Source organism: Daucus carota, chromosome 2, assembly GCF_001625215.2.
Source record: "Daucus carota subsp. sativus chromosome 2, DH1 v3.0, whole genome shotgun sequence".
NCBI classification, from domain to species: domain Eukaryota; kingdom Viridiplantae; phylum Streptophyta; class Magnoliopsida; order Apiales; family Apiaceae; genus Daucus; species Daucus carota.
This window is the reverse complement of record NC_030382.2, coordinates 29,986,208-30,013,931: the sequence shown is the minus strand read 5'-3', so window position 1 is coordinate 30,013,931 and position 27,724 is coordinate 29,986,208. Positions and strand designations below refer to the sequence as shown.

The 27,724-nt window shown below is 33.7% G+C and overlaps 1 protein-coding gene across 1 annotated transcript; it reads right to left on the bottom strand.

Moving 5' to 3' along the window:
* Positions 1-825: 825 nt before the first annotated feature.
* LOC108208838 (DNA repair protein RAD50) lies at positions 826-27,391 on the bottom strand. The gene is made up of 26 exons (XM_017379408.2): positions 27,032-27,391; positions 26,762-26,929; positions 22,023-22,198; positions 21,303-21,417; positions 20,759-20,987; positions 20,330-20,508; positions 20,086-20,256; positions 16,353-16,457; positions 16,153-16,260; positions 15,867-16,078; positions 15,681-15,773; positions 11,875-12,002; positions 10,826-10,940; positions 10,570-10,699; positions 10,236-10,445; positions 7,368-7,576; positions 7,058-7,259; positions 3,147-3,316; positions 2,748-3,072; positions 2,530-2,655; positions 2,398-2,450; positions 1,953-2,103; positions 1,756-1,818; positions 1,459-1,592; positions 1,251-1,379; positions 826-1,136 (listed from the first exon to the last, which is right to left on the bottom strand). The coding sequence occupies exons 1-26, from the start codon at positions 27,239-27,241 to the stop codon at positions 1,097-1,099; spliced, it is 3,951 nt and encodes a 1,316-aa protein (XP_017234897.1). The 5' UTR covers positions 27,242-27,391; the 3' UTR covers positions 826-1,096.
* Between the last annotated feature and the right edge of the window lie 333 nt (positions 27,392-27,724).

Sequence of the window (27,724 nt, the reverse complement as noted above, 5' to 3'; positions counted from 1 at the left end):
TTATTATATGTCCTGTGAATCACTCAAACACGCAAAACAGCAGGACTCCAGATTTCTCCGAAGATAAAAATTGTTCTGTGATATAGACATATAGTATTGAATACAACTTATTTTTGCACATTTATACTGTAACACTAGTGCCCAGTTCTATCATACGCGAAAGATTTGTTACTATCTAACTACTAGAATCAATGACAACATATGTAGTTAAACATGTGAGATGCAAAGAGTTTGACTTGGAATACTTGCAGACAACATAAAAAAAATAAGCACAGGGCGAGAGATCTGTGAAAATAAGCACGTGTTTGCAATTGTTTCGTATCTATAATGTATGTATTCATAATATTTTTCTTTTTAAGTTTTCAACAAGAAAAGTGTGCATTGGGCTCGTTTTTAGTTGGTCAGGGAAATAGTTTTATGGATTGGGTCATAGTTTCAGTTTTTATATAATTTTAGTTTCTATTCCCACCATAAATTATATATATATGATCAAATTTTATGAAATACATACAAATATTAAAATATCAAAGTGCGAAATTAAATAAAATATAAAATGTTTATATACACGCACAAAATTTGATCAATTCGACTTGAAAAAAATAGAAATACAAGACATCAATTTTCGAACAGAGTTTGATATGCAAAAACAAAAAAGGCTCACGGTTTTTTAAGATAGTAATAATATACTTGTACCGCAGCATACAAGGCTAGTGGTTTATGCTAAACAAGATATTTGTTTTGGAGAGCTAGCTGGATTATATATAAGTTTGAAACTTTTTAAGCTACTTTCTGCATTGCAACAAAGTGCTCTATTGTTCAACTGACTTGGGAAAACAAATTACATATACAGTAAAACACAATCGAGAACTACAATAAAGTGAAAAATTGAAGGGGGGAGAAAATGCTTAAAGAGCCAAACCGTATAGTGTTATGATTAAATTATGTTTTACATGTATAGTTCATGTCCAAAGGTACTTCGCCATTTGCCCACTGGATGTACCCAGCTCGAATTTGAAAAACTAGTCGCTCAAATGAGTAAACAAATAGTTCAGAACTTTGTCCCTGCAGCTACTCCATTGGCATTCCGAATTAGCTTTCATTCAAAGATCTCCTGGGCCTCAATAATACTGTGCTGACTGATAAAGGTTCATTAAAAATATTAGGTTTTAAACTAGAAGGAAAAAAGAAACTACAATGGAAAAAAGCTTCATATATCAGAAAGCAAAGGCGAGAACAACGCTTAGGCTTACTGGTCATCTTTAGTTATCCGATAATATTTTTCTGCGTGCTGACGCTGACCAATGAGCTGAGCAAATCTCTCATCATGTGTGATTACTATTAGTTGAAAATTCTCCTGCCCTTTCCTATCCTCCATAATTCTACACAAGTTGAATTTAAGCATAAAATGCTAGCTCAGAATAACAAAAAGTGAGGATTTGCATGATTGCATGGTAATACCTTAAAAGAGCTGCAGCAAGACTCTCAGCGTTGGGGCCATCTAGATTTGTAGTTGGCTCATCTAGAGCTAGTATTCCACAATTGAGGCAAAAAGTCTCAGCTAGTGCCAAACGTATGATAAGTGAAGCAAGAACCTGAAACCAAAATTACATAAGTTATGATTACAACCGAGACCTACATCACAACTAAGCCAAAGCCCAAAAGTAAGTGATGGATATCATTATCTTATTATTTGTTACACACAGTTATTCTAATATAAATAGAGAAAGCCAATTCATATCATCACCATTAACCAACCTTTTGACCTGCACTACATCTGCCACGCATTTCTAGTTCCGCATCACCAGTTTGCATTAAAAGCTAAATGCATAATCATACATACACAAATGTTATATGAGTGAAGTTTATATGAAGATGTATGATAATAAAAATTAAGACATGACCTGCAAAAGGAGCAAAGACAAAAAGGACCAAGGTAGATGTTTTTTCCAAACCTTGTAGCTGTAAGAGCGAGTACCAGCCCCTTCAGAATCAGAGTGAATACTAATATAATCAATATCCTGACCTCTGTAAGTTTGCTGCCACAACTCCCGTATAATTTTATTTATCTCTTCCATTTTCATTGTGTGGAAGCGCATGAGAGCTCTGGATACAGGAAAGAGTATCAAGATAACAGACAAACAAATAAACATCATAAGCTAAGATAGGCGAAGGCATAATAACACAAACTGAAACATTAGTGGAACCCTCGACAAACACAACACATCAGTCCCTCTTCCAGTAACCATCGAGCTTATATACTTCAATGCTATAGTGTATATATTTACAGCATTCCACATGGAACCTAATAAAGAGACTGCCATTGTCCGAATAAAGTCAACATTATTCCATTACAACAATAGAGGAAGTTAAAAACTAATACAGGGAACTAAAACTTACTTGTCAAGAGCATTGTAATATCTGTCCAGATCTTTGTTGGCCATCTCAGTTGTCTGTCACAAAAGCCATAAACTTACCACCAAAATCAAAAATGAGTCATTAATAAAAAATCCCATCAGGGTTGTGCTTCACCTTAAGCTGAATCATTTGATCAAAATAGCGCTTGTCAATGTCCTTGTACTGTGCCTGTTTGAGATCAATCTTGTTTTTTGAAATATTACTTTGATGAACCGAAACTGTACCTAAGTACCTGTTTGACTGCAAAATTTAACCAGATCTCAAATCTCTATTTGCTTTCAGAATGAAAAGATAGAAAAAGCTGAAAATCATTAACTGCAAATGCCACATACCTCAGAAGAAAACCTATCTCTTTCTTGCTTGAGTTTGTCAACCTCAGCTTCAAATTTGGAAACTCCACCCATTTCAGCAATTTTTTCTTCCATAAGTTCGATCTCGTAACCAAGCTCATCCACTCTTTGTTTTGTTATCCTGTAATGCAGATTGTCTTGGATATTTCTTTTTAGTCCCGCTTGATTTTGTAGAAGTTCATTACTTTTTGATAGTTCAGCTGAAATCTCTTCTACCCTCGTATTGCAATTTTGGAGTTGAGAATCCAGGACTGCTTTATTCTCTGACGCATTGTTTAACAATTCGAGCTTCTTTAATTCATTATACCTAGTTTAACAGAATAGCTGATCAACAACACTTATGAAAGAGATATACCAATTAATCATGAGAACATAACATACTCTTTAATCTTTGAGTTCTGATTCAGAAGTGTCCTAAATTCCATTTCATAACTCCTTACACATTTATCTTGTTCCTCATATCTTCTCTCAAGACTTTCTTTTGTAACATCGTAGTCATTTAGCAATTTCTGTTTCTCCTTAAGTAGAGGACCAAGAGCCTCTGACACATGCTGAAGAGAAGAAAGCAAATATTAAAAAGATTTGCACCAACAAAAAAGAACCAGTACGGAGTCTTATTATTGAAACAAACAGTATAAAACTAATATAAAAGGGGAAATTCATATCATTAACAGAATAAAAAATAAAAATCAGAATTAAAATTATGTAAGCCCATTCATCATTCAATATGCACCTGTTGGTTTTCTATTCATAAAAAAAGAAGAAAATGTTAGGCCACAGAAAATGATTTTACCGATCTTATATATATATTATGAATCCATCAACTTGTATAGGCTAACACATAAGGATAAACGTCCTTTAAAAACAAGACTTCAAAATGCTCATCACTACTAACTTATTCATACTAATCTCCAACTAATCTACTTATCCAATAACAAACAATTTAATAATTAAAAAACAATTCAAATAACTTTGACTTATGAATCTCAACGACACCCAAACAGAAAGAAAGATAATTGCACACACACCCACGTACTAAGGTTTCAATTTCTCAAGATCAGGCTGGATTTAGGGTTGACAGAATAAAGGACACAGTCCATGAGCACATGCATTTTCAAGATAGGGCACAGGCTATGACGCAGTCACCCAGACCGACTAAGCCACTGAAAGCTACAAGTCAATTTTTCAAAATAAGGCTGGATCCAGGGTTCACAGGACACAGCCCATGAGCACATACATTTGCAAGATAGGGCACAAGGCTATGACGCAGTCACCCAGACCGTATAAGCCACTGTAAGGTACGTACCCCATGTGGTCAATCCCTATGAGGACTGCCAGGTAATCCTATCACCTTGGAGGGCTGATGAACAGCTTTAAAGAACCTACAGGGACATATAACACAAACTCAGGTAAACCACCATGCAATCACACACACCATGCACTCCTGATTTTAGAGGCCGTTTGAATTGTTGATGGCAATGGGAACGAAAGGCCTGGGTAACGGGGAAAATAGGATAGGGAGTAATTTTGAATCCCCATAAGAAAAGAATTACCCGAATCATGGAAATGATATTCCCATTCCAACACATAATTTCTATCAACCAAACAGCGACACATGGGAGTAAGAATGTATTTCACATTAACCACTTAACAGGTATGAAACATCATGAACCGAGTCCATCCTATATATTCAAACATGATTCCTTGTTCTTCCATGCAAAGCAATACATGGCCTCATGCCTCTCCGCCTACATAATTACTATTGCAATCTAAAGAGAAGATCTCAAGTAGCTTCTTTGCATGCAGTAGGCAAGTGCCTCAGCAAACCCCTCTCCATTAAATAGAAAACATGTAGGTAGCTATAAAATCTTTAATCATATAGGAGAAACAAATAGTATCAATAGTATCAATAATTCAAGAAGTACTGTACGTTGTCAGACATTATAGAGAAAAATACAGTTTACATATGATGGTGTCCGATTTTTTTTGTTTTTTTTGTTTTTGTCATGTGATGGTGTCCGAATTTGTTTAAACCAAGAATCTGATATTGAAATTAAAAGTGGCCATAGTTAATTGATGGGTAGTATAAAAATGGTACAATATCCTCTTTAGTAAATACAAGCTGCACTAGCTAACAGTCTGCGCGAACTACGGGCGGTCATAAATAAGTTATATAAAAATTTGTATCTAATATAAAATTTTATTTTAATTTGATAATTTTTATATGTTCATTGTTCTTTTTTCCTAATTTTATTTGTTCTCTTCAAAAAGACATTAATATGTACTTATAATATTAAATATCTAATAACAATGAAAAAACATGAAAAAAACAAGTATTTAGATTTAGATCCCAAAAATTTATTTAAAATTTAGGGTTCTGCTGTAGAACCCTAGTGGTTCTATGGTTCTATTTTAAGGACTGCTTCTCTCTTGAGCGCGACCCATGAAATATAATCACAAATTTTAATTAGTAATCAAAAAACAAAATTATGTAAGTTTTTCTTCCAAGAATTATTAAAAATTATGCAATACTTCATCATGATTCTACAACAGAATTGTAATTATTCCGAATGATTTTAATGTGGAACCAATTTTGAAATCAACTTTTTTATTCAAATTTCAAAGTGTAAAATAAATTATAATATATATATCATAGTATTGTACACTAGAATCACATTTTATGTCTATTTTATAATAGAATCAGTAATTTGTGATGAGATGCTACGGGACTCCATATAAGAAGGTTCTCTCTAAATTGTTGACGCGCTCGCGCACACACATATATATAGTTGTATTCTATAAAGTAGCTCATAAAGTGTCCTAATGGAAGACCCACATGTCCTACAACTTATTTTGCTTATGTTCGAACATATTTTATATGAAAAATATATTACATGACATATATTTATTAATTTATACTCCATGTAATATATTTTTATAATATTTTATATACCGAACATGTTGCAGGACATATGTATCTCTTATTAGTATTCGCTATAAGGTCCTTCATTGGGTAAGTGCAAGTATATATATGTATATATATATATATATATATATATATATATATATATATATATATATATATATATATATATATATATATATATATATATATATAGGGATAGGATCAAATAAAAACTTTTTTAAGTTACAAACTTACAAACTTTTTTTTTGAATTTTTTTATTCTCCCATCATGTTAATCTTTAGTTATAGAAAGTATTCATGTTGAAAATTCTTGAAAAAAATCACAATTTTTAAAAAAAACGCATAAATAAATCGTGCAGTCAACACATTTGTAATTGGGGTTCAACATCGGGTGTAGAACACTAATTATCATTGTGTTGAATATAGTTATAAAGATGCTTAAACTATACCTCTGGGGTTTGGGTAGGGTATAGAAATATAAATATTGGTTATATAATGCGTTTAACTTAGTTCATATATTGAAAAATTAGTTTATGTACTTCTCCAACACAATTTTGATCGATGTTCAACAAAATATCTTAAAAAATGTTGAACTCAAGTTATATATGTGTTGAACAAAAAGAGTTTGTAAGTTTGTACCAGAACCCTCCCCTATATATATATATATATATATATATATATATATATATATATATATATATATATATATATGCATTTACTCAAATACAAACCATTAGAATAAACCTAAAGACGAAAGAGAAACCACCCCTATATGACATCATCCACCCGACCCCGACCCCAGGACCCACCCAATACACACCCAGCTGACATCACCCACCCGGCCGACGGGACCCACCCAATACACCCCCGGCCCCCAAAGCCTCACCAAGGCTCCGGATAGGCCCTCACAAGCTCAGATAGAGTCCAAACTTGACCCCACATGGCCCGACTAGGTCCCACCCAGGCCCCCTTCCATCCCCGAGCCCCACATCCTTTTCCATTCTTTTTAATTGGATTGGTTCGTATTTGGTTTTTTATTGGTTATATGGTCTTACTCCAACACAAACCACTAAAATAAATACCATATACAAAACGATGCAACTAAGAAGAATGGGTCAAACCAATGAGCTAATTGTGGCTATAGTTACATGTGATTAAGTAGTTATTTTATAGTTGCAGGTAGTACTTTAAATTTCTAATAAAAAATACATAATATTTATCATATAATTTAGCATTAATAATATAATATTTTAAAAATGGGTCAAACCAGACCGAATAGAAAAGATCTCAAATTCAGTATTAATAGTGTAGCATAGATGAATAAATGTAAATTAAAACAAGGCAGAAGCTTAATCAATCTCAGTACCTTCTCTTCAAGATTGATTTGTCTCTGTTCCTCTGCCAAATGTTCCAACTCCGCCTCAATCTTCTTCAGTTCAGTCAAAGCACTAGATGCTTTCACCTTCACCTCCCTTGCATCAGCCCACCTCAACTGTAGACGATGAAGATCTCCTTCCATATCAGACTGTTCAACATGCAATCTCTCCCTTTCATTATGTAGATTATCGCTGGTGTCCACATAACATAGAAATTACATGCCAGTTACTAAGTCTACTTTATTGATAAAAAACTGGAAATAGTACAGCTTCTAAACAAACAAATTTAATATATAATACATTTTCTTCTGCAACGTATTTATCTCAGCCTGAATGTCCTCCATCGATTTGGTATCTTGACCTTGGATATCAAACTTGGCTTCTAAATCATCAACTTCATTCTGCTGAGCCTGTATGTCATGGAAAATTTTATCTGCTGTTTCTACCGGCTGCACTAGAACTTCAACAGAGTCCTTATCAGCCTTAATTTGAGCTAAAACGCCTAGCACCTGTCAAATAATGAGGATTAAGTAAAAGGCTTTATGGTTAAAAGGCTTCATTATCCGGTCATAATGATTCATGACCTTATTGTCAAATGAGCAAGGACCTTGATTAGGAAAAGAATTTAATTGATTCCTGAAATTTTACAGCACAATGCACATACTAATACATAATATCCAATAAGAAAACATCATACTATTATGTAAAATCTGAGTTTTGCATGGTTGAAGTGTTTGTCTGGTTACAGTACATGCATCAACTGGTTCAGTACTCTGATTTCCCCATACATGAATTGGTAATGCTATACTTTTCCCATAAGTAACTACCTATAGAACATGAATAATGGCCTCACCTCCCTCCCAGTCCAGATATTGAAATGATGTAAAGCATGCGTACGTAAACTTAACAATGTCCAGCAATTCAAAGGATTTTAATGAATGTCTAATGCTATACAGCGCATTTGGTAAGATTTTATTGTAAATTTTGGGGATGTGGCGGAAGGACTAGGTGCCGAGAAGGTGCAGCGAGTACCTGACTTCTAGAAATCAATTTTTATATAATGTACCCAGGATATGTCCAAGGCAGCAGAACACAGCCCAATACATAATAGTTTATCTTCAACCCACAATGCTAGCCCAAAATAAAACCAAATCTTTTACTAATGCTTAAAATAAGAGATGAAATAATATACACACAGAAAGAATATGAGTTGAAGAGAAGAAAAACTGGCTTTGAGATTTGTAGGGTATCAAGAGGGAAAGCAAACTTCATCTACCATCAACTAATTTCTGACTTCGCCACGACCAATCATCAATATATTGATAATACACAAAATAAATAAACGATAACATTCAAATTCATGAACAATAAGATTATACACTCCAATCATCTTCTGATACAGAGGATAATATATCCAAGATCACAGAGCCGAATTAGGATATTAAGGAATTTCTAAGGGGGGAGTGGTTCCTAGATAATTAATGTTCTAAACTTAATGCTGCCACTATTTTGAGCTTTAATATTGAGCATACATTTCTTACTTCTGATGAGAACTCAAGCTATAAAATTCTTGAATGTCCTATCTATATTAAGCGATAGGCCAGATATTGATCTACGAAACGAGCAATGAAGGAAAGATTTAAAGACAATGATGAGAGATAAAGGGAAAGGGACAAATAGTGAATGGATCTTATCACAAAAATAACAAGTTGTGGACCATAAGATAAAGCATATGGAAATAATATCATTTTCTTTAGCTGAAAGAAGTATTTAAACAAGTAAAAATGAAGTTTCAAGGGCTGTATTCTGCGCAATGGGATGAAGAACATTGCAGGAATTGAGGGTTAAAGGACATCCAATTAATGCATATAAAGAATAAATATTGTATGCAATACACTAAATCATTTTTGCGCAAACACCAGACTTGGTTCACTTTGTCTTCTTTCTTCTTTTTTTTTGACAGAATTCACTTTGTCTTCTAAACACTCTTTCTGTTATGCATCCCAGCACCCTACAATAATAAATCAATAACAAAAACTAATTGATAGTATTTTCACCATCCCACCTTGGTGTAATCTACTGTAAAATGCCTACATTGAGAGAAATGAATGTCTAAATAATAATCTAGCTAAGTCGCGCAATTACACTTTATTTTGTACTAGGTGATTTAGCATGGAATCTTTTCAAGTTCCTCAAAATCAGTTCTACATATCTTAAAGGGCTCTTTGACTTAACCAAATAGATCATGTGAATAGTTCTAGCCTGGATGGCTCTCTTTGAACACAGAAGGGAAGAAAAGATTGCAGCCATCCTCAAGCTACTGTCGCTATTGTATTTTAAATCTAATATAACAATACAATAGGGTTTTATATCAATGTGCCCACTTTTCTCGCCAAAAACTATCAAGTGCCTTCCCGATCTCCATGGGGACTCATTTTAGCCACTAGAATCACTATATATCACTGTCAAATCTTCAAAAATAATCAACAGAAAACTTAATGCAATCCTGATTGGCAGATGATGTGTGAGACACATGGATTACAAAAAAAAAATAGAACCAAAGATTACAAAGAAATATAAAAAGATTGTAGCACATACATCATCTGTTTGTTAACTTTGTCATTAATATTATTTCAAGATATAACCGAGTGATATATATATATATATATATATATATATTGATTATAATGGCTTAAATGAGTCACCGTGGGGATCGGGTAGTCACTTGATAGTTTTTGAAGAAAATGGTGGGCACTTTGACATAATACCCAATGGTGGAGATCAGGGATCCATGTTCCGTAATTTCATTCTCAACGCTCTTGAGAGTTGAGACATTAAAATCTTATAGGAGGAAGTATAACCAACAAAGAGAAGATCACCAATATCTCAAAATCTGTCTAATGAACACTCCCTGTAGATATCCCCACTGTAAAATGTCTGAATATCAGGCGGAAGGAGGTGAAAGTCACCATGGGGTAGATAGGGTGAAAAGATATAACCTCTTTGATATAAGCTACTTTGTACACCCGGCTGGAGAACTAAAATCAACTAAGAAAGAGAAATTTTAAGCACATTAGCAGATAACACAGTTAGACATACAATCAGATTAAATATTATATGAACTGAACAAATAAAACTTAAACACAGCCAGGTTACTCAGAGAGTTACATCATCGAGGGATTGAGACTTTATATCCATCTCTGCACTAAGCTTGTTCAGATTCTTCTCTGCAAGTGGAATTGTTTCCTTCCAAAGTTTAGTATATTCCTCATATACTATACGAAGCTTTTCTAACTGCTGAAAAGAAGAATCAACATGTGTACACTCTGTAGCCAAAGCCTTGATACGCTCAACAGAATTTGTCGCTTTCACTCTTTGCTGTAAACGTACATATCCATTGTAAGAAAATTAAACACGAAATATTTCAATTTACTTAAGAGCATCTCGGTGAATCTAAATTTGCCAGCTTAAACTACTGAACAAAAATAGAAAATGTACCAACCTTTTTAACAAAGTCATCTTCCTCTTCAGCAGAGAAAGAGCGCTCACAACAAGGGCACATATGATGAGCACGCGCAACTCTTTCGAAAGGATCAAACATTTGCCGCATTCCTTCAGCCATATTGTATTTACTGCAGGAAAATTATCAGGTAATAAAAATAACAAAAATTTATTATAGCAACTATCGTTGATATATGCCAAGTAGATATATACACGTGTCTGTCCAAAATTGTTTGAGAAGAATTAGGTCAAAGAACCTCTTTTTATCATCTCTTTGTGCTCTTGCTCTGTCCAAGACTTCAAGATACAGATCTATACTAGCAGTCTGCTGATCTAAAGACTTCAACTTTGACTCAAGGAATCTCTTTCTTGCTGCAGTAGAACAAGGACAAACAAACTGATTACATATAACCAAACAGTTACAGAATTAGGTCTTAGATGAATGGAGGTTCTAAATATTATTTCAGATCCACATAATACTACCAACCGAAATCATTCAACACCTTTCACTAAATAAGCATACTACTTAATATAATCAAAAAGCAGTAGATGATTGTTAAAAAAACCAACTCTGCCTGTTCCCGCCTTGTCTGGTTTTCATTTGAACCAGACCCGCATATATAGTTATCAAAGACAGCCCCGCAGATAGATGGAAATAAAAACACCTAAAATGCAACTGGAAGTCATTATATAATACTTCAAATACAAACAGTACAAACCACTAAGATTAGACACATTGAATCTTAACATCATTAATGTAATGATTTCCGTTAAGGCTTCAGTTCACCAATCGCAGAATAAGGTGTAGTTACTATTGTATACTGAATATGTTACATTGATTCACTTCATTACTATAATAATTCCCATTTAAATTTCACACTCCTGCTGGAAAAAAAATAGGGTATAGTTACGGTTACATAAGCCACTATTCCTTCCCTAATGTAGTGGTCCCAGTTGGGGGCAAATCTATACACACACACACAACCACAGATATAGCAATTCACAAGGTTTTCGCCCTTTTCGCTAATTTTAAGCCAAAACAGCACCTTCCATTATTTAAGCCACAAGGAAGATGTATTTTAAGTTATCATAAACCAATGCATCCAGAGAATGTGACCGGGCCAAAAGCAAGTAAAACATCTATACTATGAGCAACTCCCTGTAATAGATCTAGGAGAGATGCACTAATTACCCAAAAATTATAATGCAATTTTAGAGGCTGCAGATGTGCCGAAAAGGGCAACATCCCATAATATCATGTTATAGTAGACCTTTTTCTCTTTCAAAACTACAAAACAAAGCTTACAATCTCTATCCTTGTGAAGCTGGGAAAGGTGATTCTCAGCTTCTTCTTTTTTCATTTGCAACATATTGACTTCCATCTCCGCTTCACGTGATTTAACATGTAAATCATCGTGCTCCAATTCAAGTGCCCTGCACAAGGAAATGTAAATCATCAAACATAGAATCTTAACCGAAACCACTAAAAAAGTGAGGATGGCGTACACTGTCCAGGAGAGCCAGATTGATACATGTAGCTTATTGTAGCATAACAACACTAAACAAATGATGCTCTGTACTAAATCATATACTGTCATTTGAAGTCACATTACAGACAACTAAAGTCATTATATATTATAGGCTTCCAACTTGCTCAAACCTGCAAATCTGCAATGCACCGTATTGCTCCGCCTAAAAGACAGGTGGACATATCCCACCAAACTCGACCTTTAAGTGCATGTGTATCGACATCACTGATGCCCATGTGTGGCATATGTGTGTATTCTGTGGAACTGAGATTAAAAAGTATATTCTTTAAATCTGTTCAGCATTAACCCTAATGGGACACATGCATCAAGGCCAAACAGAGTAGTTTGTAAAATGTTAATACAATCACAACATGCTATTAAGCCTACATTTTAAAATTGTGAAAAAAAAAAATCCTAGTCAAATATACTGAGATCATACAAAATATTTTTGTAATTAAGACATTCACTTTCTCTTCCATCAATTCCATGTCAAAATTACAAAATGGATTAAAAAAAGTTACAATATTTAAATTAGCAAGTGCAACAAGCCAGAACCTCAAATAAGTACTATTTTTGGTACTAGATAGCACACCAACTACACGAAGTTTGCAAGTGAGATTGAAAACTGTTGGTGGCGTGCTTTCAATTCTAATTCAGGTCTACAATAAAATAGCAATTCTGATATAGGGTGACTGGACACAAGTTTTGTAACATCCCACATTGATAAGATTAAGAGTATTTGGGTCCTTTATACGCACAAGCAAATAACTAATGTATAGCAATTTGCTAACACTTTTGGGCCGACCTGTGGTGGGTTGTTGGGTCCGGTATGCATCTAGTTATGGGCTTGGGATGTTATATATGGTATCGGAGCTCTACCCGGCCGGAAGTGCAAAGGCACTGCCCGGGTTTCGTAAGTTTGATTATTGTCTCAATGAGGACGTCGAGCATATAAGAGGGGGTGTATGTAACATCCCACATTGATAAGATTAAGAACCTTTATAAGAACAAGAAAATACCTAATGTATACCGATTTGCTAGCACTTTTGGGCCGACCTATGATGGGTTGTTGGGTCAGTATACATCTAGTTATGGGCTTGGGATGTTATAAATGATATGCGGCAACCAGGGTCAAATCCCAAGTCTTTTTTCAAAATCGGGTCAAGTCCCGAACTCCGAATCTGAAAATAGGCCGAAATAAACTGGCCCAACTGCAACAACTTGGGTAATCCACGAGCCCACCACAGGCCCCCAAAAGATCATGATTTGTTAGTGCAATTGGTAGTAGTACTTATGCTTATAAACTGAACTGAAGTCTCCACACTTTTCGATATGAGATTGGGGTGTTACAAACTCCCCCACTTAAATTCCTGACGTCCTCGTTAGGCCGAAACGGATAGCCACCTCTCTAGCCATTGTAAGATAATACCGGCTGGCTTCGTGTCCCCGCCTCCGGATCTCTGTCCATTGCGGGATAATACCACCAGCCTTCGTGTCCCCACCTCCGGCAACATGATGAATCAAGCTTTCAAGAGTTGGCTTTGGATACCATATGCGACAACCCAGGTCAAATCCCGAGTCTTTTTCTAAAATCGGGTCTAGTCCCGAACTCCAAATCCGAAAATAAGCCGAAATAAACTGGCCAACTACAACTACAACTTTGTAAAAAAATTATAAGAAGTTCAATGAATTTTTGGCACATCGATGACGCACCCTAGAAACATGAACTTTGCTACTGACTTCACAAATAAAAAGTGAAGAGAATATAATTTTGCAAATTTTAAACTTTTGAGATTTTTTGTCCTTTGCTAGAGAAAGGCGTGCCTCACACCTCACAGGCTGAGCCTCACGCCTCACTGCTCACTGAATTAATGCACCTAATGCAATTTTAACAGCTGAACAATCACCACACCAGGAGAAATTGGTACACAAAATTTTCCAATATACTGTCCCAATTTCATGCACCAGTGAGCCGCAAAACACAAATTAATTGATAGTAATAAAAAATCAAGGAAAAAAGAATGTCGAAATAATATAACATAAAAATTATAATCACCCAACCGAAAGTAAAGATACAGAAAAACAAAACTCTAGAGGACTAGGGGTCATGTTAGACATAATGGTATAAATAAGACTTTAGAATGATTCAGTCTAAGACCCTAATGTAATCCAGTAAGGTTAATTATGCGAATATGGTGGTGATCCTAAGCATCATAAGCACTAGGTTAAGGAGTGGTGGTGATTATAATATCGTTACCCTAAAAGTTAAAACAAGCTAAACAGCCTCAAAGTTTAAACAATTCAACACAAGGCAATTATCGGTCTTTAAGATGAAAAGTAGTCCCAAGCCCCTTAACACTCAAGACTAGAATATATATTCTCCAGATTATCAACTAGATAAAGAACAGTCCAATATTAATAAATCCAGTTTCCTAATTTCCTAGCATCGTCTACTGATGTTGGGTACTTGTTTCTGATTGAAGTAGCTTACTAATGGATTTGGTGTAATTGAATTGGTTCTCTCTTTTATGTGACAATGAGAAAATGAATGTAGTTTTTATATGCATTTTACACTATATTCGTAATAGGATCTGTAAATGGGCAATAGTAAAACACAAACGGGTTTGTAGCTCTTTTAACTAAGATGACAGGTTTATTATAAAACTGAGCGCACTGTTTATATTATTGGATCTTGCAAAATATTTTGCAAGCAACTCAAAATTTTATCATCATTGAATCAATAAAGGAACAAAAACTTATGCATGTCTGGTGTAACATGAGAGGATCTCTTAGCCTTTTGGTGAATAACAATGAACAACATATATATAATATAAGCATGTATATAATATAATAATAATAATAATAATAATATATAGTGTACAATAAATTGTTAAAAACATCTCTGTTTTGAGATGAAGTGATTTCAAAATGATATATGCAATATTAGTGAATGAAAAATAATGTTGTTGAAGGAGTGTAAAAATCCACTTGTTTGAATTCATTCCATTTGTGATGATAATCAAGGTAAAATAGATCAAGGTTAGCATCTGTGTAATAAAACGTGGCTCAATAAAGTATGTATTTTACAAGTTTATATTTTATTTTATTATAGCGAACTAAGAACTTTATCAAGGAACAAAGTTATATAATTAAGAAGCATACCCCGCGAGTAGGAAGAGATTACGGCATTAAAGACTATAATGCAGAAAAATACAACTTATACAAGTACTAGATAGCACTACGAAAAATTAAGAAATTAATACACATATATGTCTGTGTGTGTGGATGCAATATAAAACTTCTCTTAAACCTATGACCTTGGTGATAAGCCCCGAAAGATGAGAACGACCAATTCGTGGCTATTACACTTGGCGAAGAAGTTTACTATCAATCACGTGGGCAATAAAAAATTCTCAATGCGAGAAATTATATGGTTAAAAGTCAACTGTCTTTCAGTTAAAAGCAATTAGGGATGTGCTAAAGGTTGATAAGATGGTCCGACACACTATAATCAAGACTATTGAACATGTATATGAAAATTTTTTGTGGACACATAAGCATGATATAATTGATTAAATACTACCTTAGAGCTTTTATAACTTCTTTCTTCACATCCTTCTCTGGAGGAAACCTTCCTTTTAGTACTACTCTAATTCTATCCTTGAACTCATCTATTCTGAAATTTACACGGATAAAGCACATATTATAAGAAGGAACCTTAAGTGAAAAGGGAAAAAAAATCCAGAGCAAGGGAGACAATTTGACTTGCATCTTTCTGTGTTTCTTCCTGTTGTTTTCTAGCACATTCTTCTTATCAGAGAGAGACCTCCTATCCGCAGAGTCTGCAGCCATGATATCTTTCTCGCGGTTAAGAGTTGTAAGCTGATGGGTTGATGTTACTATTTCCAAATGTGCTTGCTCAATGAGTGTCTTAAAGTTTCTCTGTTCAAGCTGCATTATCTTTCTAGCTACATCAATCCCCTGGAAGGTTAAAAACCATAAGCTATATGGTTGTCAAACAAATCCAAGTTGCAATAATTAAAACATATCACAACCATTTGTTTTTCCCTCTCATCAATGTGAACCAGGTCGACATCTGATATTTGGAGTTCCCTTGTATACCGCTCCTTCTCCTTCTCTTCTATACGTTTTATATTTCCATTCTGCAAAAAGAATATGTGAAAATTAAGCCATTTTGACATGTAACATGATAGACCGAGAATACAGTTCATAGCATGCAACCCTAAACATGAACCTTGATTTCACGTTTAGCATTTTGTTGGGCTTGAACATCTTTCCAACGGTCCGTTGCAGCATTGTAAAGTTCCCACACCACCTGAATCTCTTTCTTGTTTGATTCCTGATATATAAATATATATAAAGGACGGATTTCAGTCAAATTCATCAATAAGTATCATATACATCATTACACTGAATACAAGACCTCTGAAAAAATGGGCCTCATTAGTCATCTTTTCAATATATTGATGAGTCTGAAGATACGACGACAATAGAACATCACGCGTACTATTGCACTAAAATAGTAAAATGTCTAGTAAGGTGTGAGACAAATAAATTCAGTGAACTTGACAGCTCAGAGAAGATATTATTAGCAAAATCGTGCCACAAAAACAACTAAAGATGCAAGTGCAGACTGAAAGAAGCTTGCTTAAAAAATAGGATTTTTATTATATCTCTCAGTTCTGCATAAAAATTAGCATCAATTACTAAGGATCAGTTCTAAATCATAAATTAATGTGTGTTTATTTGTAAGAAACTAGAATGTGCTATGTTTAGCCTCATAAGTAAGGTTGTATCTCACTTTGACTAAATACTCTCTACCATCATATTAACATCTAAACTAGTTTGCCATGTTACCAGACGATACAAACCAGTTCTTTGTTCTACAGAACTTTTTCTACTTGTAATTCACTTGATATTATATTATTTTCTTTAGAAAATAGTAAAAAATTAATACTATCTATATCTAAACTATACTATTAATGTCGAAACATAAAAAGTTTCGGTCGGTCAGCATTTAAACCAATTGACAAGCCTTTTTATTATAGAACATATTCTAACGGACCTGCTCTATTCTAATTAAAACATATTTAAACAATATAATCTGAACATATCTCCTGGCCCTATTTATAATTAAATCTAGTTTAATGTACTTATTTATTAAAAACTTATTTTAACGAGCTTATTAAAAACATATCAATCCAAACACGTCAATAAGCCTACTTATTTAGATCTATTTTATAAGGTCACTTCTAAATGTAATTTAGAATTAATAAAATCTTAAACTCTTCACAGTATTATTAAAATTTTAAATAAATATTAAAAGTCAACTGTGTATCCCCTGGGATATAAGCTAGTTATTATTATATTACTAAAGCAAAAACATAGAAGTTTGGCAATCAGTCATTGGTCAGTGGTTCGGGCTAGTCTACAGGCCTATTATTCTTAAGAAAATATAATCACTGAAAAACATCTAATTATTCTAATTAGAAACTTCTTAAAGGAATACTGATTACAATTAATGGTTCAGCTATATTAAAATCTATCCTAAATAAAAGACATGTGGTCTGCTTATTTCAAAAACCAATGTCAACGGACCAATTAATTTTAAAAGGCTTTATAAATAAAACACATAATTGTAATTGATCTAGTTTAACACATGTCCAGAAAAAAATCAATTAATATAAATAAAAATATTATTATGATACAAACAATAAGTTAAGAAATATTTTAAGTACCCCGTAGTTCGTCAAATTCTGTTATCACTTATCAAGTATGGTGGTTTTATAATGAGATAAATCCATACCAAGTGTCTTACACCACAAACCCATGAAGTATTATTGGTTTAAGAAAGCTAGGGGGAGGTATGGTAGTATCCAAAACGAAATTAAACCTATTATCTTTTATCTTTTGCCCACTCATCTTCAAATCTACGTTAAATTTTACTTTTCTATATTAATTAAAAAATTGAATTATAACATAAAATGATTATATTTAATTATTACTTGAATAAAATGAAATTATACACAGATAATTACATTTTAAAAAGTTGCAAATATAGTTGACAATAGAAAAACTATACTTACGTAAAAAGAATTAAAAATACTTCCATAACTATTAATTCTTGAGAGAGTATATTCATTCAAACAACGAACCAAACTTATTGAACCATATGATATCAGCACATTATATAAATTCCCGGGAAAACCTAACGCCCCTATATTCAAAAAGGTGAACCAATTGCAAAGGATAATATTGATCATCACAAGTCAAATTACATATTTCAACTTATAATTTACTTAGAAGTTACTTTTACTTTTTTGCATAGTTAACACGTCAACGACTAGTTTAGTCAGGGGCCTCAAGGCTCGAATAGGCGATAAGAACCATGATTTTGGTGTACCTCCGACTAATTGTACCAATGAAAATACACATAGAAATGAAAATGAACATCAAATTAATATGGATGACTTTGCTTGATTTTCATTACAGTTAGGATTGTTTGATATTTATTTTGGGATATTATCATGTGGTGACTACACTCAATGTATATTTATTATTTTATTACTATATATTTAAATTATGAAGTTGCTGTGTTTAGTTATATAATATATTAAATCTAGTAAAATTATGTATTTAACCAACACGTCAGCTTTTTATGACTAGCCGGGAGACTTGTCGACTAGTCTTTTGGAGGTACTCAGACGTCAAGGTTCGATTTGACACCATGATTTTAAGACACAGTCAAAAACATTACTTTCGAGTGATATTTATATAAAGTTGCTTTAAAGCTCAGACAAACAGCCAAATCTTGGACAGTAAGAGCATCTCCAAGGGCATTAGCTAAAATGGTTAGCTAAAATAATATAAAATAATAGTTATGTAAAATTTGTTAAACCTGTAAGATGTTGTACTCCAATGGTGCTAACTATAATGGTTAGTTATATTTCAAAAACAGTATTTTATTATTATTTTTCAATTCAAATGGTTATGGGTTTTTTTACTAACCTTTTATTTTTGTTTTAAAATAAAAACTTCATATTGTTTTGACAAAAAATATCATATAGATTATCTTCTCATCGAAAATATTATATATATATAGCTCAAAATGATGTAAAGTTTTAAAACGAAAAATATAAATTATATCTTAAAATAATAATACATTTACATATTTGTGTTTATATAATGTTTTTATAATAAATAGTAAAATATATCTTCTTTTATTATTTAATTGTAAAATTAAAGACACTATTATAAACCTAAATTTTATGTATATAGTATAAATATGTGTGTAGTCGAGTTGTAAAACAGAGATTGATGCAGCTAGAGAGAAAAATTAGCGGGAAGGATGAGGCAGGAGATGAGGTGGATGATATAGTGATGGCCTATGGATCAATAGATTTAGCATACCTAATTGTCGATAGGTATAAATTTACCTAACAGGCTCAGTGGTTGTAGCTGTGTTTTTTTTTTTTTTTTTTGAAGGATAGGTATAATACTTGACATCTCAACTTTTTGCCTAGCAGGTGATAACGTTGGAGTTGCTCTGATGCATCTATCATTACATCTAATAGTTTCCTAATAGTTAGAATTTGTGCATTGCCTCAGCTTAAATGCCTAATATCGCTTCACATAAGCAACCAGTTGTATCAGTGTATTATTTATAAAGACAGTTCTGTGATATATTAAATGTATGGAACACAAAGAAAGAAATGGGTGAAAACTATTTTAAATCCCATAGCTTTAGTTCATAAGAAAGATAACTCCTGTGGATACCAAATAAAAATCAGTACTATACTTTACCAAATCACTAATTTAAAATTATATGTTGATGGAGAAAGGTGATGAACTATAAAGCATTACCGCTAATTTAAAAAGAAAGATAATCTACTTAGATGTTACTACTGTACAAAATACCACAAGACTATGAGCACATCTGATGAAAACAATAATGAGAAAATCTTTACCCTCTGATCTTCCAAGTCCTTTCTGCAATCTTCCAACCTTAATTCTATGCAATTAGTTAGGTTTAAAGCAACTTCATTGCTGAAGGGGACATCTGGAAGAGTTCCCAAATTAAGCATTTCATAAAGCCTTTGGATAGTTGCATCTCTTTCCTTTTTCAAAGACATACATGCCTACAAAACGTATGTAACATTAGTAAAAAATATTGCAAGTTGGGTATAAAGATTATCAGCACAGTGCATGTACTTCAGCCTCAGTTTGAAGTTTGCTGATCTCTTGTATACGCTTGTTGATATTGTCCTTGTGCACAACAGCCCGAATGGCTATTTCTTCCTTTTCCCTCTCCCACTTGCAAATTTTAGATTTTAAAGCTGCAGTCTGTGCTTCAGCTGTGCTATTCCATCTCCTTAAATCTTCATCACTGTCTAAACAAATGGTAAAAAAATGCACAAGATTCAAAACAAAGATACACACATCAGCATCATGAACACTAGATTATTCTTACTAGAAGTCAAATTGCATATCAAACATTAGTACCATAAACATATTAAATAGGTAAACAAAGAATATCATCAAACAGAAAAAACCAAATATATATATATATATATATATATATATATATATAATATATAAAGAAACAGGCTTTCTACTCTCAGCATCAACAATTTGGTATACCATCAATTTCCACTTCCAAAGCATTATATTGTCTCTCTTTCTCCTTCAACAAAGTGCTTCTTTCAGTCTTCTTATTTGAGATCAGATTCTGTTGGTCCTCCAAAACTTTCCGTGTGCTTTCAGTATTTTGAATTTTGGCATCTAAACTTCGGATGTTATTTTCTATCTCTTCAATTTGACTTTTCAACAATTCCGTTTTCTTCTGATCTTCAGCAATACTCTCTCGGAGCTGTAGCAGGAAGGACAGGCCAATGATTCAAACAAGTGGAGAAACAACTTTCTCAACAAATGCAATAAACTAGCCAGATAACTGACAAAATAGTAAGACCATTGCAAATTCAGTACCACTACAAATTCTTTTCAAATCTCTTATCTTCACAAATAAAAAATTGACTTGATTATAATTATTAAAAATCAATTGTGCTGAATAGGGTGTCTTTCGCCCAACCACAATTTGCATGACAAATCAAACTAGGCAGTCAAAACAGTCATAATCAAATGTGCACCACTGTCCTACTGGAGAATGTAAACTAATTGAAGATACCTTGTATGCAGCATCTTTCAATGTTTGAAGATTCTCCAACTTTAGCTTGTATGTTTTAATTTCTTGGGCCTGATCCTTGTGAAGCTTTTTAATAATCTCCAATGCCTTCGTATATCTAAGCGTATCAAATGACAGATGACATTTCAGCGAATCAATGCAACAATGCAGTAACATGAAATTACAGAAACTGAAAAATTTTGGAACCACGATAAATCTATATCTTTAAACACAGGATATATTCATCATGGTTTAGAAGTACACAATTAAATTCAAATTTTTATAGATAATACATTACTACAGATTCCTTATTTGTTCCTCACATTCACTATCAGTAGTTCAGTACAAATCAAAATACCTGCAAGCCTAGTTTACTTTAATCCCTCTTTTTACTGAGCTTTACATTAGTGTATATGTATAGGAGATGCAAAAACCAACTAAAACCATATTTGTCAAGATTGTATGACTAGAATTTTGGAATATAGGATTCAATGGGGGATATAACATGTATTTAATACATGAACCACCTTCTCTGTATTAATAGTATATATTGAAGCGTATTGCGTGTGAGCATGTTATGCTATTTCAACTAAAGAGGAGAAAATGATGGTCTGCAATAAAATAGTTGAAATTACGATGGACCGTCAACTAACAAAAATCATGGATTTGTACATCATCTGGATTCTGGATGCTTGTTTATGCTTTATCTGAAAATAAATGTACCTGGTTGCGGAAAAAATATCATCGAACTTCTTTTTTAGAGTAGAAGGATCTTGCAATGGCCAGTTGGCCTCATCTTGATGTACAAATATAACATTTTCAAGCACAGCCTTCGAGACACCCATAAGAGCTGGAATTTCCCGGTCCATATCAGCACAACGATAACTAAGACAAACTTTCTGCAATGTTTGTAAGAGTACATATGAGGCACAGCAGAAAATTAGTCATATGATGAGTTCTACTACAATAACTACAACACATCTTACGAATAGTATAGTATAGAAAATGATGATACTTGCAATTTTATTCCTAAAGTCGAGGGGCACTGTTCTCCCTACCTAAACAGCACACTCTTGCAACTTTCTATTTGCTTAGGTTATGACATTCCCCTGCTAACTATCTTCAAGAAATAGGTCTACTTTGTCATTATATCATCCGCAAGGACTATTCTTCTGTGGACACAAAAAGCATTTCTTTGTCTTTGGTGTAAAAAAGGTTGAACACCAACCACAAGGCTCTACTTCTGATTTGCTAGAAACAGCAGAAACAAATGTTCTTCAAGATAAGTGGATAATAAACTAGGCAAGTACATAATGGCCCTTGCTATTTTTTAAATTCCGAAGCGAACATAATCCTCACCTATTTAGAACTTTGTTTTCTTGTCTTGTATTATATATTTATCATGGAGGGTATTTTTGTTTAGTAGATTGTGAGCCTAGTGTTGTTTTATGATTACATTTCTCATCTTGGATAAGCAGAGACTTATTGATCTTCTGCTACAATATCAAGTGGTTGCATTCTCCTCGGATTGTTGCAAAGACACAAAAAATAGTGAAACTATCAAATATAGTAAATACAGGTCCGCAATTTCATAACAACAAATGTCGGTGTTGTATTAATGGGTGATGGTTTGCTGATACAAGAAGGAAGTTCTGTAAAAGCAACAGGAAGAATTGCTCAGATACCTGTGAGTGAGGCCTATTTGGGTCGTGTTGTAAATGCCCTGGCTAAACCTATTGCTAGCTAGCCCGTTTTTTGCCGTTGGTCGAGATGCATTACATCTCATAGTCGAGGAACGGGCTCCTTTCTTCGTAGGTGATTGAGCTGATTCGGGAGATGGTACACTCGCTTAAAACAAAATAGGGCAAAGCTTCTTCTTTAGCAACCCTCTTTCATAAGCTAATGTTCTGACTTTTTAATAAAAAACAAAATACTAACTCCTAATATATTAACTCAAGATACATATTGTCACAGCTGGAATCATCATGACCACTACTTGCCGTAATTAGTTTTCAGGGTAAACAAATTTGAGTTTTACTTTTCTTTTTGGACTCAATGAAAAACTTGACCAGAAGAACAAGTGTACTAGGCATAATAGATATGTGGGGAAGTAATTTTAAGTGTTAGAGGACGCAAACAAGAATACATGTTCTAAATATGGAGTTTCCTTTGGAAAAATTGTGTAAATATTAAATTAAAACGAAAGAACCAGATTAATAGAATGTAAGCAGAGAACTCCCAAATTCAATATCTTAGCATGCAGCAAAATTCAGTTTATTATAACAGCCAACAATTAGTAATAAACTTGACATCTTCCAGCAAGCACAACTGGATCTTATATTCCATTGGAATAGGACGTGTAATCCTCACAATTCAAGTTAACATATATACACAATGAGGTCAAACCAAAATTTAACAGTCCACCAGGAACCCGAGAATGAAGAGAAAGCCACAAAAAATGCTTTGCATTCTCTTGAAGTAAATTATATATATAAAGATAAATCTACACGTGATATGCAGAGGGAGGTATATTACTAGGTTCTTGACAACTCAAGATAATACTGGCTAGGTACCCCACATCTCACACCATTCATTCCAAAGTTGGATGATTGAGATCTGAAAATATCTCCTTTATTAAATAGCTACAAAGACTTCCTCTGGTACAAACATAGAGTACAGGACGGTCTCAAAAGTACATCATTACTAAATCAACCGGCCTACCACAAAAAGATATTATTACCTATTGATTCGCTAGTCAAACACCTTATTTTATTTACATAAGGTAATAAGTTATTTGATGAAGGACGAGTCAAAAAGCCCAATAAAAGTTCTCGGAGAAACAAGTTATTTGAATATGAGCACACGTTGCAGGAGGACTTAGATAAGTCATCTTATAGACTTGAAGTTACAGAAATCATATTCTGAACTTAAAAACTTGAGACAGACGTACACAATAGTATTAAAAATGAAGTAAAGTGGCATGAGGAGAGATTAAAATGTTCTTATGAATATTTTACACCTGAAAATGATACATCACAACTAGAAACTGTAATAGTAGTAAAGGGAGACAAAATTGCATAAGAATCTGACCATATATTAGATAAAGATACGGAAGATCAGTTGAACAAAAATAATGTGGTCATGACGGATTCTTACATTTGCATGGAGGTACAAAAAGTTTCTATTCGTTCCACATCCACAAGCATGGTTCTTGCCTTTTATGAAACTGTATGTTTGTCCAACAATGGGAGAATATGTAGCTTCTACACTAACTATTTATTTTAGTACGGTTGTATAAGTGTATTAGTCAGTATGTTAGTATAGATGATACTTATGTAGGGTCTGGTTATTAGTTTAACTGTAATAAGACGAATCATTTATAGGCCTTGGTTTTTATTCTTATTAATTACTCCCTCCGTCCCATCCATTTCTTTACACTTTCCTTTTCGGTATGTCCATCTCAAATCTTTACATAACATAAATTTCTAAAGCAGCAAAATTTTATAATATATAAACTAATTACACCCGTACTTTCATCCACTTTTCACAATCTATCAATTAAATACTAATAGGTCTCACCACTTAACCCACTTTTCTTCCTCTTTCACACTACTTTATACATATTTCTTGACCTCCATGCCCAACCTCAATGTATAGAATCGGGTGGGACGGAGGGAGTATATTTTATGTTGTATCGTTGTTTTTAAAGACTTGATTTTAGAATATATATATATATATATATATATATATATATATATATATTGAACTTAATCTCTTCTTAGGGTTGCTTTTTTTTAAAAATTTATAGTTAATCTCCCTTCTTCCACGGATCAATCGGGGACGCAGTACGAGTATGGGTACGTGAAACGCAAGTTTGTATAAATCGGGTTCGAGGAGCCGCAAATCAAGTTCGCAGATCAAAATACAGATCCTTCTAATAAGATTATTTATTGTAAATACTATGCATATGTTAAAAGAGAGAAGCAAAATTTTTGTAATGATTTTGTTCATTCTTACATTTCATGGATCAATATACGGATCCCTCTAATATTTTGTAAGACAAAAATATTTCCAGTTCCAAAAAAAAAAAAATTAAATATTTTATAATCAAATGTATAGTTCAACTTTCAATCATTCGGATTTCGAGGCAATCTTCAAGGCATCAACAGTCTTCTTCCTCAACTTCTTTGAATATATAAAGTTACGTATTATATACACACACATATCAGTAGGACCATGACATCAAAGAACACAAGCAAACACAACAATCATTCCTTTCCTTCCTTTTTCTGTTTTTACGATTGCTTGCAACTGACAGATGTGGTTCGCTTGAACCGATTGAGAATCTGGTACGCGATCTATAGCGTTTCAGGACAAAGTTGACCCGTGTTCCAATACAAGCGAATCAGTTCGCAGATCCATGGTCGTGCCGCATACCAGGTAACACTAATCAACGGTAGAGAAATTCTTTGGGTAGTGGAGTTTCTATGATTGATTAGCCCAAGTTTTTCATTGTGTGTCGTCAACATAAATAATTGTTTCGAAAGTTGTCCAGTACTAAACAATGAGAATGTGCAAGAGGGTATGAATAATTCGAATAATTCACATGTACAACGCCAACAAATCTTACATGTTAAAGTCACACATGGTCATAAGTTGTGTTCAAATGTTGTAAGCCCCAATGGTTATAAAGTTAGAATTACCAACAAATCCTAAAGATATAACTTGATTTAATGATATATTAAACTTCGGGTCTATCCAAGAGTGCTTGGTAAAACTTAATTCTAAAGTTTAGTGACAATTTTAAGCATGATGTTCTTCCATTGAAGCTTTTCAAAGCCATTCCCGGACATCCAAGGCTTGTTAATTAAGATGTTCATCATGTTACCCCTCATGCCAATGCATCCACGATGGTCAAGGGTGGTTGTGTATATAGGCCTAAACGTGGTCGTTCCTAGGTGTTGTTTATGCAACAATCTTTGGTGTTGTATCCTACTCATTGTGATTTTATCAAATTTATAGTCTTTTCGGAGAATTTATAAAGAACGGTCCAACAAAAAACCCCAACAAAAGTACTTGGGAGGGGCTTAGGAAGACCATTCTAAAAAAGGTTTAAATATATCAATAACAAAATTTTACAGTTTTAGTTTAATTAGGAAAGCACATTATATTCTGAGATTAACATATGGTGTTCCTGAAACCTCTTGGGAGAGTTTTCTATTCTAACCCAAATCACTAGCAGACTCCTATAATCACTCCCTACTCCACTATCATTACTGATCATCATTGAAGAGCAACAGATTTCTTAGAGGACAGAAGTCACATATCTCTCCCAGATAAACATGCATAGAAGAAAAGTTATATGAAGAATTAAAACGTGAACAAGGCAGCATACAGCATATTAAAGCTCTAATGCATAAATTGACACCTAAAGTATAGAGACGGGTAGGCAGCGTAAGTACCTCCCCTGTGTGAGGATTAATAGTCTGAAGAACACTCTCGATTGCCTTGTACTCCATTTTGGAAGTTTTTTGTGTGAGCTGAAATGACCTTATGCACACAACATCCTTCCCAGCTGCTGTCTTGAAGCGAAGCTTGATCTGGCCCTTGGTTTCTGTTTCTCCTGCGACCTATGGAGAGAGATGGAGAGATTAATACATCGATTAGAGAGAGAGGGAGAGAGAGAGAGAGATGGAGAGAGAGAGAAGGGGGATTATATAAATATAAGATACCTTGGGATCGTGAACGAAGCTGTGGCCAGACCTAGCATTTGGGGGTAATTCGCCGGTGCAGGAGAGCTTCAAGCACTCGATGATGGTAGTTTTGCCAGCGCCGTTGGGGCCCACAATGAGAGTTAAGGGACGGAAGAAGGTGATGACGTGCTTGTTCTCCGGGTCAAAAGCCCGGATACCCTTAATCAGCATCTTATCGACTGTACTCATCTTCTACTTGTATATTACGCCAAGCATCTATAATCGCTTCCGTCGCTAGTCCGGTGGAGTGGGGTTTATGCAGCACAGCACCTCTTTGTATCGTACCCTACAAACTGGGCTTTGCCACCACTTTCTGTATTCTTCTTTCGTTTTTGGTTTTTCTTTTTTTTTTTTTGGTTTAGAACTATAAGCCTTTAGCCCTTTATTTAGATACGACCAGTGTTATAAAAATCCCCGATTTAACCGATTAACCCCTACAAGGTCGGCTATCGATCCGATTTTTGAAATCCGATTAATCCTTATATATATTTCTTAATTGAAGTATATATGATATATTATTAGAATTAAAATACTATATTACTTTAAATATGAGTAATTATAAAGTTTATGAATATAGTAAATATATTAATTACTAAATAGCTAATATAATAATAACTAAATATTAAATAATATTTTTATATTAAAATAACTCCGATTTTCACGCCGATTAAT